Below are 12556 nucleotides of genomic sequence, written 5' to 3' on the forward strand. Positions count from 1 at the left end.
ACAGTTAATATTACTGTTATCTTTTGTTCTTCCTACATGTCACCTCTTTCCTACTTCTACTTCGCCCACTCATTTTTCAGGACTGGGTTCAAATAGCATTTCTCGGGGTTGGGGGGACCTCCTAAACCCCAACCTGGGTCCTCCTAGGACTGCTCTTCGAAAAGGCTACATCTTCAACGATAACACCAAGGCATGTATATTCAAGGTGTCTACTGCCTACCTCTACAATAATGACTTCAGGCCCTGCACACCTTTCCAAGATAAGTCCTTAAGGCACATCTGAAGGGCTCTCAGGCAGCATTCCCTCTCAAGCTTCCTAGCGTATTACCTTTGTTGTGACTACCCGCGCCCCGCAATGACACAAAACGCTCAGGAAGCAAGCTGGACTCACGGAGTTTCCTCTTCACCCTCTACGCAGGTCCTTGGCACGTTCCCACCTTCTACGCTGGTGGTGTAGTGGTTAAGAGCCACAGCTACTAACCAAAAGGTCCTCAGTTTGAATCCACCAGGTGCTCCTTGGAAACCCTGTGGGGCAGCTCTACTCTGTCCTCTAGCGTCACTATGTGTCGGAATTGACTCAAGGGCAGCGAGTTTGGTTTTAGGTTTAGGCTGGGCCAAAAAGGAAGCGGAACTGGGTTATCGGGGCCGCAGTTTCCCTGCCGGACGGAAAAGCCAAGCACACGGAGCGTCCCAGGAGCGGCGCCTTGGTCCACTGCTTCCGCGACATGGCCTTCAACTTTGGGGCTCCCTCGGGCACGTCTGGCACCGCTGCAGCCCCCGCGGCCCCCTCGGGTGAGTGATCCTCCCAGACCTTCCGTCCGGGAGAAGGGTCGGCCTCTGGGCCTTCCTGTGCCCTCTAAGTCCGCCGGTCCCCGGCCTGGAGACTCTGGGATCTCCGGCCGGCGCGGAGACTTTATGGACATCGGAAGAGGGCGGGCGGCGGCGGCGGAGCGGGCCAGGAAGGCTCCAGAGGAGGGCTCGGGGGCCAGAGGCTCAACCCAGAGCTCGCGCGCCACGCGTGGGCCCCGCCGGGCCCTGTCTTCCCGGGGTTGGTTTCCCGCCGCCGGGGAAACGGCCTCGCGGACACTCGAGGGGCTCGCTTACCCCCTTGCCCGGGACACGCCTTCTCCTCCCGCCTCAGCCCAGGCGCCTGGCGGGAGGATAGGGCCTGGGGAGACCAAGGCGCTGCCCCGCAGCTCGCTCCGTCCGCGCCCTGCAGGGGCGGGACCCTTCCTCCTGGCCCCGTGGACCCTGGTTACTGGCTCCTCCTTTCACCTGTTCCTACCTATTCTGCTTTCTTGTTTGGAGAAAGTCAGGTTTGTCTGTAAAACTTCTTGCTGATTCTTCTAATCCTTATCTTGCTTTCTTTTCTTTTTCTCTCCTCTCCCCCTTTTTTAATTTAATTTTTTGTTTCTTTGCCTACACGCCTATCAGGATTTGGTGGGCTTGAGACTGCCAACTCCACCGCCAGTGGGTTTAATTTTGGGGGTTTCGGATTAACTGCTAATCCTGCAGTGAACTTTAATATTGGGAATTTCGGTGTTTCCACAACCTCGGCAACTCCGTTCAATTTTGGTAACAGTCTGGCGAGTGCAGGTAGATACTGCGGGCCGTATGTGTAATGAGTGTTGGAAGCCGGAGTCCAAGAATAATATTTCGGGATTCCTAGAGTGTGAGAAAGAATAGTGAGTTGTCTAATAAGGAAAGGAAATTCATTTCCCAATGTTGAATTAAAAACATTCGTTTCAGGTTTTGACTGTCCTAAAAGATGTGGTTCTCGGAAGTCTTGCAAATCATAATGTTCCCTTGCTAAATTTGCATTTAATTGAACAAAATACAGCTTCCAAATGATAAGACTTTGGAATGGGATATTATTTTGAATAGAATATATCTTCCAGATTATTAGCTTTCCCTTCCAAAAATGTAACCTCACTGATCAGGCCCATTTTCTTGGGGTTCTTGGACTCCTGCACTCATTTTTCATTTTCCCTACATCTTTCATTGAGATTTTATTTGATCGTCCTTGTGTTTCCCAAGAGAAACAAGTCTTATACGAACAGCAGTAACTCTCTTGTTTTTTAACTGGTAAATAATGTATTTCTTTGGTCAACTCAGCAGATTAGGGTACATGATTTCTATAAAATACACAATTGTAGAAAGAACCCCAATTCTTTACTGGTTTTTTGGGAAATGACCTGAGAGAGCAATTTTCTTTATTGTCAGACAGCATCGATTTCTAAAAGGTAGGATAGACATTTTTGCATTCTGTCATAGTTTTGAAGATTTTGGTATTTAAATGAATTATTCGAAGCTAGTTAAAAATTTTGCAAAACACTGACTGTAATGGATATATATATATAAATTTAGAATAGGCTTATGTGTACTTTACATAAAATGACCCTATAGAAAAATCTTCTTTTTCAGCTGCTCGTATATGAATTTAGTGTCTGTATCTGTTACATTATGCCGCTTAGGCCCGTGCCAATTATATGCATCTGGTAAGCATTATTTATTCCCTAAAACTTATTTGGGAAGTCTGGTATTTTGAGCATTTACTTATTACTGCACTGTAAATATCACCTTAGCATCTGAAAACAGTTTGAAGAATATTTGAAAATTCTAAAGATAAAAGAATCCATTATCTAAGATATATTTGACATCATTACATGTTATTGTCTTGGTATGTTTACTTTTCTTTGTTTGCTTAAAATTGGCACTGGGTAACACATTATTTTGTTTCCAAATAAAGCCACCCAGCTCATAATTCAGCAATAATAAACGTGTTTGTATTTGTTTGATTTCATTGTTTATTTAGTGTTATCACTGTTAAGTTTTGAGTTCTGATAATGTAACTGTTTTAACTACATTTATGTTAGTTAACGTAGCCTTCAGCAAAGGGCTGATAGAAATTCTTGTTTGCTTTTTTTATTTTGTATCATTGCAGAGTCATTGTTACTAATAAATATTCTTGGTATTGTGGAGCATGATAAGATATTGACTAGTTTTTTTTGTGGAGCCAATTCAGAGTATATCGTAGTTATTAAATGGGTGTGAGGAGTAATGAAAAAGACTAAGATCAGTGTTTAGTACTTTAGGTGATTTTTATTAAAATATTTACAGTTTGCTGTACTGCAGTAGAACCTACAAGTAAAGAGAGTGTTTGGCTATGCTTGCATACAATATAGGTGTTCCTGGGTGGCACGAATGGTTAAGCACTGGACTGTTAGCAGAAAGGTTAGCAGTTCAAACCCACACAGAGGCACCTCAGAAGTAAGTCCTGGCAATCTGCTTCCAAAAGGCTGCAGCCTTGGAAACCCTATGGAACAGTTGTACCCTGCACACATGGGGTTGCTATGAGTTGGAATTGACTCGACAGCAACTGACAACAACTGCAGCATACAACATGCAGTTTACTTTTGATTAATTTTACACATCAGAATTATATGATCTACTATCAAAGAGATTTATGTTACTGTATTGATACATCTTTGTCCTGCGTACCAGAAATATATGCAATTCAAGTTAACCAAAAACCAAACCCATTGCCGTTGAGTTGATTTCGACTCATAGAGACCCTATAGGGCAGAGTAGAACTGTCCTGTAGGGTTTCCAAAGAGTGGCTGGTGGATTTCAACTGCCGACTTTGGTTACCAAGTTCTTAACCACGGCGCCACCAGGGCCCCGTGATAGATTCAGTCTCAGAAAACCTCTTCCATAACTCAGCATTAATGGTTCAAACATATGTCTTCAAAGTTTTGGACACCGCATTGGTAATGGGTTCAAAACTGACCACAGGGGGGCAGGGGTGGAATATGTATATATAAAATAATTCTAGATTAGCTAGCATTCTATTCATGTGTAGCTGTCAAGTTAGATATGGTTAATGTTAAGTTTGTCTCTAGATTTCTCTAAAAATGAAATTCGTGTATCTGTCAGAGTTGCCAAAATGTTTCAGTGGCCAACTGTAGCTCTTCTCACCTTCCCTGCCACTGGTTTCCACTTGTGTAGTTTTTCTGTTCTCTTTCTTCAAGAAACACATTCTTGTTGTATAGGGGTCAGTATACTGATACGTTTCCTTGAAAAATTGCTGAGTTTTGATGGAGAGTAAAAAATATATGTTAAGTAGATATAAATTAATTCACCAAAACTAAGATTGCAAACTAACAATGCAGTAGGCCAATGTGATAGGCTTGCCTTACTGTTTGTTGGAAAACAATTTTAAAAGCATTTGAATTCATTGCTAGGATTTTAAAGTCAGGAAATTTCACATAGAAGACCCAGATTACCTATCTTTCTTGGGGTTAAAATGGGAATATATGACACTACTAAACTGGCATTCCCTTGCAGTAGTAATCTGCAGGAAATTAAGAGCTACAGCCATTTTTTAAAACAGAGCTTAGGCTGTTCACTTCGAATAGCACCACCACTCCGTCCAATCCAGTCTAGTCCAGTCCGGTCCAATCCAATCCAATCTCTTCACTCAGTAATATTATCAGCCTGAGTCTTGTAGGTGTTTGAATTTGTACCCCTACTTTAAAAGGACGTACATAGTCATTTTAAAGTTTACTAAAGGTTATCGCAACAGGCTTAACTGTGCTTCCCAGCTGTAACTGTTAACCACTTCTTTAGTTGAAAGGTATATTTTGCATTGTGGTATTTCTACTTTAAATACTTAGTCTCTTATTTCTTGCAACATATTGACTTCTTGATAAGTAGTAGACTTTTTAAAAAATCCATGTTGAAAGTAGAGAAAGGAAAAATTAGATCCAAATTCTTTGGCTTTATATGTAACATTTACTCATAAAACAATTTGAAACAGAAATTATCTCTTATGTATACAAAAGAGCCTTCCTTTCTATTTTATTTATCCTTTTTTTATCAGGTGGGTTTGGAGGATTTGGGACAACATCTACAACAGCAGGTTCTGCATTCAGCTTTTCTGCTCCAACTAACACAGGCACTACTGGTAAGAGGCCATCCTGAGTCATTTTTAGAAGTAAATGAGGTAGAGGCCAGAATTTTTTTTTTTTTTTTAATTATGCAATTCCAATTTTTCATTGAAAGGACTCTTCGGTGGTACTCAGAACAAAGGTTTTGGATTTGGTACTGGTTTTGGCACAACAGGAACTAGTACTGGTTTAGGTACTGGTTTGGGAACTGGACTGGGATTTGGAGGATTTAATGCACAACAGCAACAGCAGCAGCAAACGAGTAAGTATAAGAGTTTTTTTAAAAAACAGTACTTCAAATATAAAAGTATAACAATGCTATCTAACATTGTGAGTGCTTTCTATGTATAAAGCACTGTTTGAAATATTTCAGTGGATCTTTTTTTTCTTTTTTAAGAATATAAATATTATGTTCCAGAGGATTCCAGAAGCTACTTTTCATGCCTGTATGTGAATGGGGAAGAACACTGATTGTCATGATTAGGGTTATAGGGCTTCTGTGTTTAGTATCATTGTAGTTAAAATTTTTTGTTAAAAATAACACAAATATGGGAAACTGCACAAAAGTATGACTTAATGAAATACATACAAGGTGAACACTCTTGTTACCACTGCCCACACTGGGAGATGCCCTGGCCAGCTACCTGTGAAGCCCAGCACATTCCCCTCCCAATCACAGTTCTCTCCTTGCCCTTCAGAGGAATTGCTGTCTTTTATGGCGGTCACTTCTTTACTCTGATTTATAGTTATATCACTCAAGTATATATCCCTAAATAGTACAGTAAGTTTGCCTGTCTTATGTCCCTGTACATTCCCCTTTTAGCTTTGTTTCTTTTTCATTTTTTTCAATTTGTTGAAATTGAAATCAAAGTCTCATCATTTGTCCTATAGAGTTTTTCAGTCAGGACTTTGTTGATTGTATTCCTATGGTATAGTTTAACATATTCTTTTGTCCTCTGCATTTGTAAAAAAAAAAAATTTTTTTTTTTTTGGCAAGATTACTTTATAGATGGTGTTGTGTTCTTCATTGTTATTAGTTACTGTTGACTTGTTTCTGACTCATGGCAGCCTTATGTATAACAGCATAAAAAGTTGCTTGGCCTTGCACCATCTTCTTGCCCATGGTATGTTTGAGTCCATGGTTGTGGCTGTTGTGGAGTGCCTTCCAGCATAGGGGGCTCATCTTCTATCATTATATCGCACAATATTCTGTTATGATCCACTGGATTTTTCACTGGCTAATTTATAGATGTAGATCGCCAGGCTTTTCTTCTTATTCTGTCTTAGTCTGGAAGCTTCATCGAAACCCGTCAATCGTGGGAGACCATGCTGGTATTTGAAATACTGGTGGCATAGTATCCAGCATCACAGCAACGCACAAGCCACCACAGCACAACAGACTGGCAGACAGGTGGTAGTGTTCTTCATTAAGAAGCACTTTTATCTGGCTGTCGTCTTTTTTGTGATATTAGCAGCTATTGATGATTATTTCCTAGATTTATTAATTTATTGGGGGTTGCAAATGGTACCCTTCCAACTATACCTTTTGTTTTCCTTTTATTTGTTAAAATACTTCTGTATAGAAAAACTTCATTTCATCTATCTGGATGATTTCTTTCCCTTTATTACTAGTTTTTAAAATAAAGAATTGGTTCTCCATCATCCTCCCAAGGTGTCAATTAGTTGTTGGTTTGTTTTTTAATGTCGTTATGAACTCAAGTATTTAAGCTTGTTGATATTTTTAATCCATTGCAGTTAACGATCCTCACTGGTGCTTAAGTTGTCCTTTGGCCAGTGCGAGCCTCATCAGTCCTTTTGACACAAGCTTAGAATTAATCTTTGATAGCTTTCTTACTAGCTGGTATAGCAAGTTGTTCCAGGCTTATCTTTTATGGATTAACTGTATACTTCTCGCAGCAATCTTACGAAGTAGTACTGTTGTTATCCCCATGTTAAAAATGAAGAGAAAAAAACTGAGGGATTGTGACTTATCCATATACCTACCAAGAACAAGTACAGAACATAAACTTAAATTCCTTGACTCCCTGTGTAAATGTTCTTTTTAATTGTCTACAGTTTACTATCTCTTAAAATCTGTTTTCATTTTTCTTTGGTAACTTGATTGACTAAAATTAGTAGTTTATTAAACATTAGTTTCAAGGATTCCCTAAGCAAGAGGACTAAAATTATCAATAATAGTCTTGGAATTATATTCTTTCTGGTGTCTCAATCTCATCTTTTCTACTTTCCTCCTGCAAAGAGACAAAGTTTGATGCAACGTCCAAGTAGTTAAGGAAAGGAAAGCAACTGTGAGGTATTTTCTTTGCTTCTTGAAATTAAGTCTCTTTAACTGTATGTAATTGTAATTGCACTTACTTTGTTAGGAAAAATGGAAATTTGTATCCAGTGCTACTCATTTTCAAAATGAAAGAAGTTCATTTAGTTATGTAGCCACCATTTAGTGTCTACTGTATGTCAGGTGTTTGATATATGAAGTGGAAAAATGCCTCCTCATGGTCTAAAAGAAGATAGAATGATAAACATCCAATTAAAAAAAAGTGAAAGCACTAAAATAGAGCCACATACAAGGTGCTGTGGAATGTAGCGGAAGAGCTGAATCTTGGAGAATAAGTGGGTAAAGTTGGGTAAAGTCAGAAAAGAGCATTCCAGACAGAGGGAGCAGCATTGACAAAGGCATGGATGCATGACAAGCCATCATAAAGTTGGAACCTGCAACTAGGTCAACATAGTTTCAATGCATAAATGACCTCAAAGTAAGTGGTAAGAGTCACGGTTGGAGAGAAGGATGTAAATTGGATCATAAGAGGCCTTGTATATTTTACTAAGGAGTTTTAATTTTGTCCTTTAAGCAGTTCTTAGGCATTGCAGGCCTTAAGGTAGACAAGGAAATTATCAGATTTTTAGAAGTATCTTAGAGAGCAGTAGAAGGATGGATTACAGGTGGGCTGGAACAGAGGCAGGGAAACTGGTTTTGAAGCTGTTGTCATAACCTCAGCAAGAAATACTGAAGACCTGAGTTAAGGTAGTAGTTAAGGTAGTGGCAGTCAGGAGTGAAGACAGAAATCAGATATGGATTTGAGAGAGATTTAAATTGTAGAATCAATAAAACTTAATGACTAGATAAGCAAGAAGAAGGAGTCAGGTATAGTGGGCTCTTGGATAGCATGACTGACTGAGTCCTTTGCTGTTCATTAAGATACAGAATAGCAAAGCAAGAACAGATGTTAATACGCAGATGGTGAGTTTGAAATGTCCCCTAGGTAGATGTATATGTGGGCATGAGCTCAGGAGAAACATTTGAAAGCCATCAGAACGTAGGTGATATTTGAAGCGGTAGATTTAGATGGCATTATTTAGGAAATGCAATCCCAGAGTAAACAGAGGAGTAGAACAGAACTCTTGGAAGCACTAACATTTTTAAATAAGTAGGCAGAGGAAGAGAAGCTCATCTCTTGCTACTGTTTCCTACCTCCCAAGCCAAGTAGGATATTGACCCCAAAATGCTAAATGCCATGCTTAGGACCACTGTCTTCCCCCAACACGCACCTGCATCCATGAAGGGACATGTGCGCCTCATACTTATTTTCTTCCATCTACTAGCCACAGCACTTACTGATAAAGATCAAGGACCACAGCCTTCAGTATGGATTACACCTCAACATAAAGAAAACAAAATTCCTCACAACTGGACCAATAACAACACCATGATAAACAGAGAAAATACTGGAGTTTTCAAGGATTTCATTTTACTTGGATCCACAATCAAAGTCCATGGAAGCAGCAGTCAAAAAATCAAACAAGATATTGCATTGGGCGAATCTGCTGCAAAGACCTCTTTAAAGTGTTAGAAAGCAAAGACGTCATTCTGAAGACTCAGGTAAACTGGACCCAAGCCATAGTATTTTCATTTGCTTCACGTGCATGCTAAAGCTGGACGATGCATAAGGAATACCAAAGAAGAATTGACGCCTTTGAGTTACGGTGTTGGCGAGGAATATTGACTATATCATGAACTGCCAGAAGAATGAACAAAGCTGTCTTGGAAGAAGTACAGCCAGAATGCTCCTTAGAAGTGAGGATGGCGAGACTTTGTCTCACATACTTTGGGCATGTTATCAAGAGGGACCAGTCCCTGGAGAAGGACATCATGCTTGATACAGTAGAGGGTTGGTGAAAAAGAGGAAGACCTTCAACGGGATGGATTGACAGTGGCTGCAGAAATGGGCTCAAACATAGTAACGATTTTGAGGATGATGTAGGACCAGTCAGTGTTTCGTTCTGTTGTACGCAGGGTCGCTAGGAGTCAGAACCGACTTGATGGTACCTGACAACGCTAGCCACAGTTATACCTGTCTCAGTTGGCAATGCCTATGAATCAAGAGGAAAAAACAATTTCAGCTTTCCATACAACTACCAGATCTCCCTTCTGAGCAAAACCACCGAATGGCCAGTATCCTCCAAAAGATTGTTGGCTTTCAGTCATCTGTTCTTCTCTTGATAGTCCTCTGACAATGTTCAAGGGAAGCCCCTCAGTATAGTCCATCTTCTAGTATGATTATTTCTCTAGCACTCTGGACTTCATTGTTCCTGACCATCTTCCCCTCCTCCTCCTCCCCCATTTCACTCCCCTCTCTTCCCTTCCATTCTCCCTACTGGAATTCCTGCTCCATGGTTAACAAACTCGCCTCTGTTCTTAGTCTCTCCTGAGTATTCTCTGTGTCCTCTTTTTTTGTCTGAAACCTGGTCATTCCTCAATAATTCTCTGTAGCTCACTCAGGCAAATGCCAGATCTTTGTTGTTGTAAGGACTTTAATCTGCCAGATTGTGGAGCCATTCACTATTTTTAAAATCCCCTGCTTGTTTGAGGTGCTTGCTGTCTGGCCAAACCATCTCTGATACATCTAATCTCAATTACCTGCTGATTTCCTAGACAGTACCTCTTATTCACTGAAAACTGACACCAGTGCTTAGTGTTTTTTTTTTTTCCGAACTGCTGCCATCAGTCTGAGTTAGCATCTTATTGGCTATGTGCCCAAACAATCATTCCCTCTACCTTTTATTCCAAAGACCCTCTCTGTTTCACTTTAGCCACCCTTTTTTACCTTGGACCTTGACAACTTCTGAAACCATTTGAATTCCAAATTCACTAATTTAAACATCCCATAGTATACTACCCTTTAGCTTGCCCTTTCAACTACTTCCATTATGGCTCTTCTTAAACATCATCGGGATCTTCAGGCCACTTACATCTTCTCTTCTTTCTCTCAGCATCTTCCTGTCTTTCCTCCTCTTCCTAACGAGCTTAGATTCCATGGCCTTTCATTTCAGGCACTTTTGCCAGTATGCTAAAACTAACTTGTTCTTTTATCACAGTTGCCTGGGGGAGGGGGTGGAACCCAAGCCCAACTGTGTACCCAGATGCTGCTTAAGAAGATCACACTATAGACAATGAGTGGTACCTTTAATAAATTCTTGGTCACCAACCTCAGGGCCTCAACATTGCCTGGTAATCCTGCAGAGTTTCAGTTTTCAACTTATTCTCTCACTTGCTTTGACAGCTGTTTTAAACCCTTGTTCTTTTCAAATCTCAAATTTCTCTGTTCTCACTTCTAGTTGATGGCTTTTACCCCTACTTCATAGAGAAAATAGAATCCTTGGTTGCAATTTCCTTCAGTTTCCCACCACCAATTCTATTTACCTACCTCCCCCTCTACCCATCCTGGATCTCATACCCTCCTACAGTCTCAGAGCCCAGCCCTCCCCTCTGTTCCTCAGCATCTTCAACTTCTCTTCCCAAGGGTCTTTCTCATCTGCAATGTGAAATTCCTTTTTTATTGAAACAGTAACCAAGAAAAGAAAAGAAACTTAACTGTAATGTTATCTCACGTTAGCTATGACTCTGTCTTCTCCCTATCATAGTCACACTATTGAAATAACTGTTAAAAAAGAGTTCTCCTCTTGCTGTCTCTCTTAGGCGACACTAATCTGGTTTTTCCTCTCTTCGCTCTTACCAAATAGTGAAAGGTCATTTAATCATCCTATGAGTGCTTACTATTTTTTGATTATGGAAAATTGCAACATACACACAAAAATGAAATAGTAAAATGAACCCTTATTTATGTCCACTGACTAGTCAAGAAGTCAGAATTTGCCACATTAGCTTTATCTCCTTTCCCTTCATCTATTTTATTGCCGAAGTACCTCAAAGCAAATCCCAAACATTATGTCATTTCACCCCTACCTTATTATACTTCATATTAAAATGTGAATATTATTCCAACCCATAATTAACAATAATTCCTTGGTATCATTTAATACCCAGTCTATAATCAGATTTCCTCATACATGTAAAAAATGTTCATTGCACTTGGTTTGTTCAAATCACGATTCAAACAAGGTGTATATTTGGATGTTACGTCTCCTAAATTTCTTTTTAATGTAGAGAATTCCCCACTTTCCTGGTTTTTTTTTTTTTTTCCTCTTATGAAACTGAGTCAGTTGTCTCGTGAAATGTCCCGCATTCTGTATTTGTCTGTTTGCTTCCTGTGGTATCATTTTACTTTAGTCCCTATATTTTTGGTAAGTGGCAGTTTGCTTTAGGGACTTGATTAGGATCACATTTGATATATATAGATTTTCGTTTTTGTCAAGAGTACTTTGTAGGTGGTGCTGTGTGTATCACATCGCATTAGGAGGCTGCTCCAGTTTTAGTGATGCTAAGGTTGATCAGTGGGTTTAGGTGGTGACAGTGCATCTCTGTCTTAAAAGTTCCTCATTATACTTACTTGCTCCTTTCTAGCAGCCAGAGCTGTGTCTTAATCACATCTGCGAGGTCTTTTGGCACGTAAGGTAACATATTCTCAGGTTCTTAGAAATAGGACCATTATTCTGCCTACCACACCTAGGATCTGAATTGATTTAAGTTTTGTTTTTTGAAATACTAAATTTTTGGGTACATTTTTAGCATTAGGTGGTCTCTTTGGTCAGCCTGCACAAGCTCCTGCCCAATCCAACCAGCTGATACATACAGCAAGTGCTCTTTCTGCTCCAACGCTATTGGGAGATGAGAGAGATGCTATTTTGGCAAAATGGAATCAACTGCAGGCCTTTTGGGGAACAGGAAAAGGATATTTTAACAACAACATTGCACCAGTGGAATTCACTCAAGAAAATCCCTTTTGCCGATTTAAGGTATTATACTGCTTTTGATCTTGTTTTGAAGAATGATATGTGAAAGAGAATATATTTAGATTAAAATAATATCAAGAAAATGATTGCTTAGTTCTTCAGTACTCCTTGAACATGATATAATTATGCTTTGATTTAAAAAAAAAAATTATAAAATTGAAGCGATTTCCTAGGTATGTATGATTGAAGGTGACCAGAATACGACCTCAGGAAGATGTGACTAGAATATGATTTATAACTGAGGAAGAAGTGTTGAGGGAGGGTGATGGTCTGGTTAACACCTATAAGGGGAGACCTGAAACTAGAATTTAGTGGTATTCATTTAACATTGTCCAGAAAATGCACCGCAGTCAGCAGATAGAAGTATCTTTTCTGCTTGGAAGGTATAAAAACATTGT

At 39.9% G+C, this 12556-nt stretch overlaps 1 protein-coding gene across 1 annotated transcript in view; it reads left to right on the forward strand.

Moving 5' to 3' along the window:
* Nucleotides 1-663: 663 nt before the first annotated feature.
* The window catches only part of NUP54 (nucleoporin 54), a 38967-nt gene continuing 27074 nt past the window's right edge, over nt 664-12556 (forward strand). The window contains exons 1-4 of the mRNA XM_049885960.1: nt 664-792; nt 4883-4966; nt 5065-5211; nt 11935-12161. Coding sequence (XP_049741917.1) covers nt 726-792; nt 4883-4966; nt 5065-5211; nt 11935-12161 — 525 coding nt within the window. The 5' untranslated portion in view covers nt 664-725. The remainder of the gene's footprint in view (nt 793-4882; nt 4967-5064; nt 5212-11934; nt 12162-12556) is intronic.

The sequence above is a fragment of the Elephas maximus genome, chromosome 5 (assembly GCF_024166365.1).
Source record: "Elephas maximus indicus isolate mEleMax1 chromosome 5, mEleMax1 primary haplotype, whole genome shotgun sequence".
In the NCBI taxonomy this organism is placed as follows: domain Eukaryota; kingdom Metazoa; phylum Chordata; class Mammalia; order Proboscidea; family Elephantidae; genus Elephas; species Elephas maximus.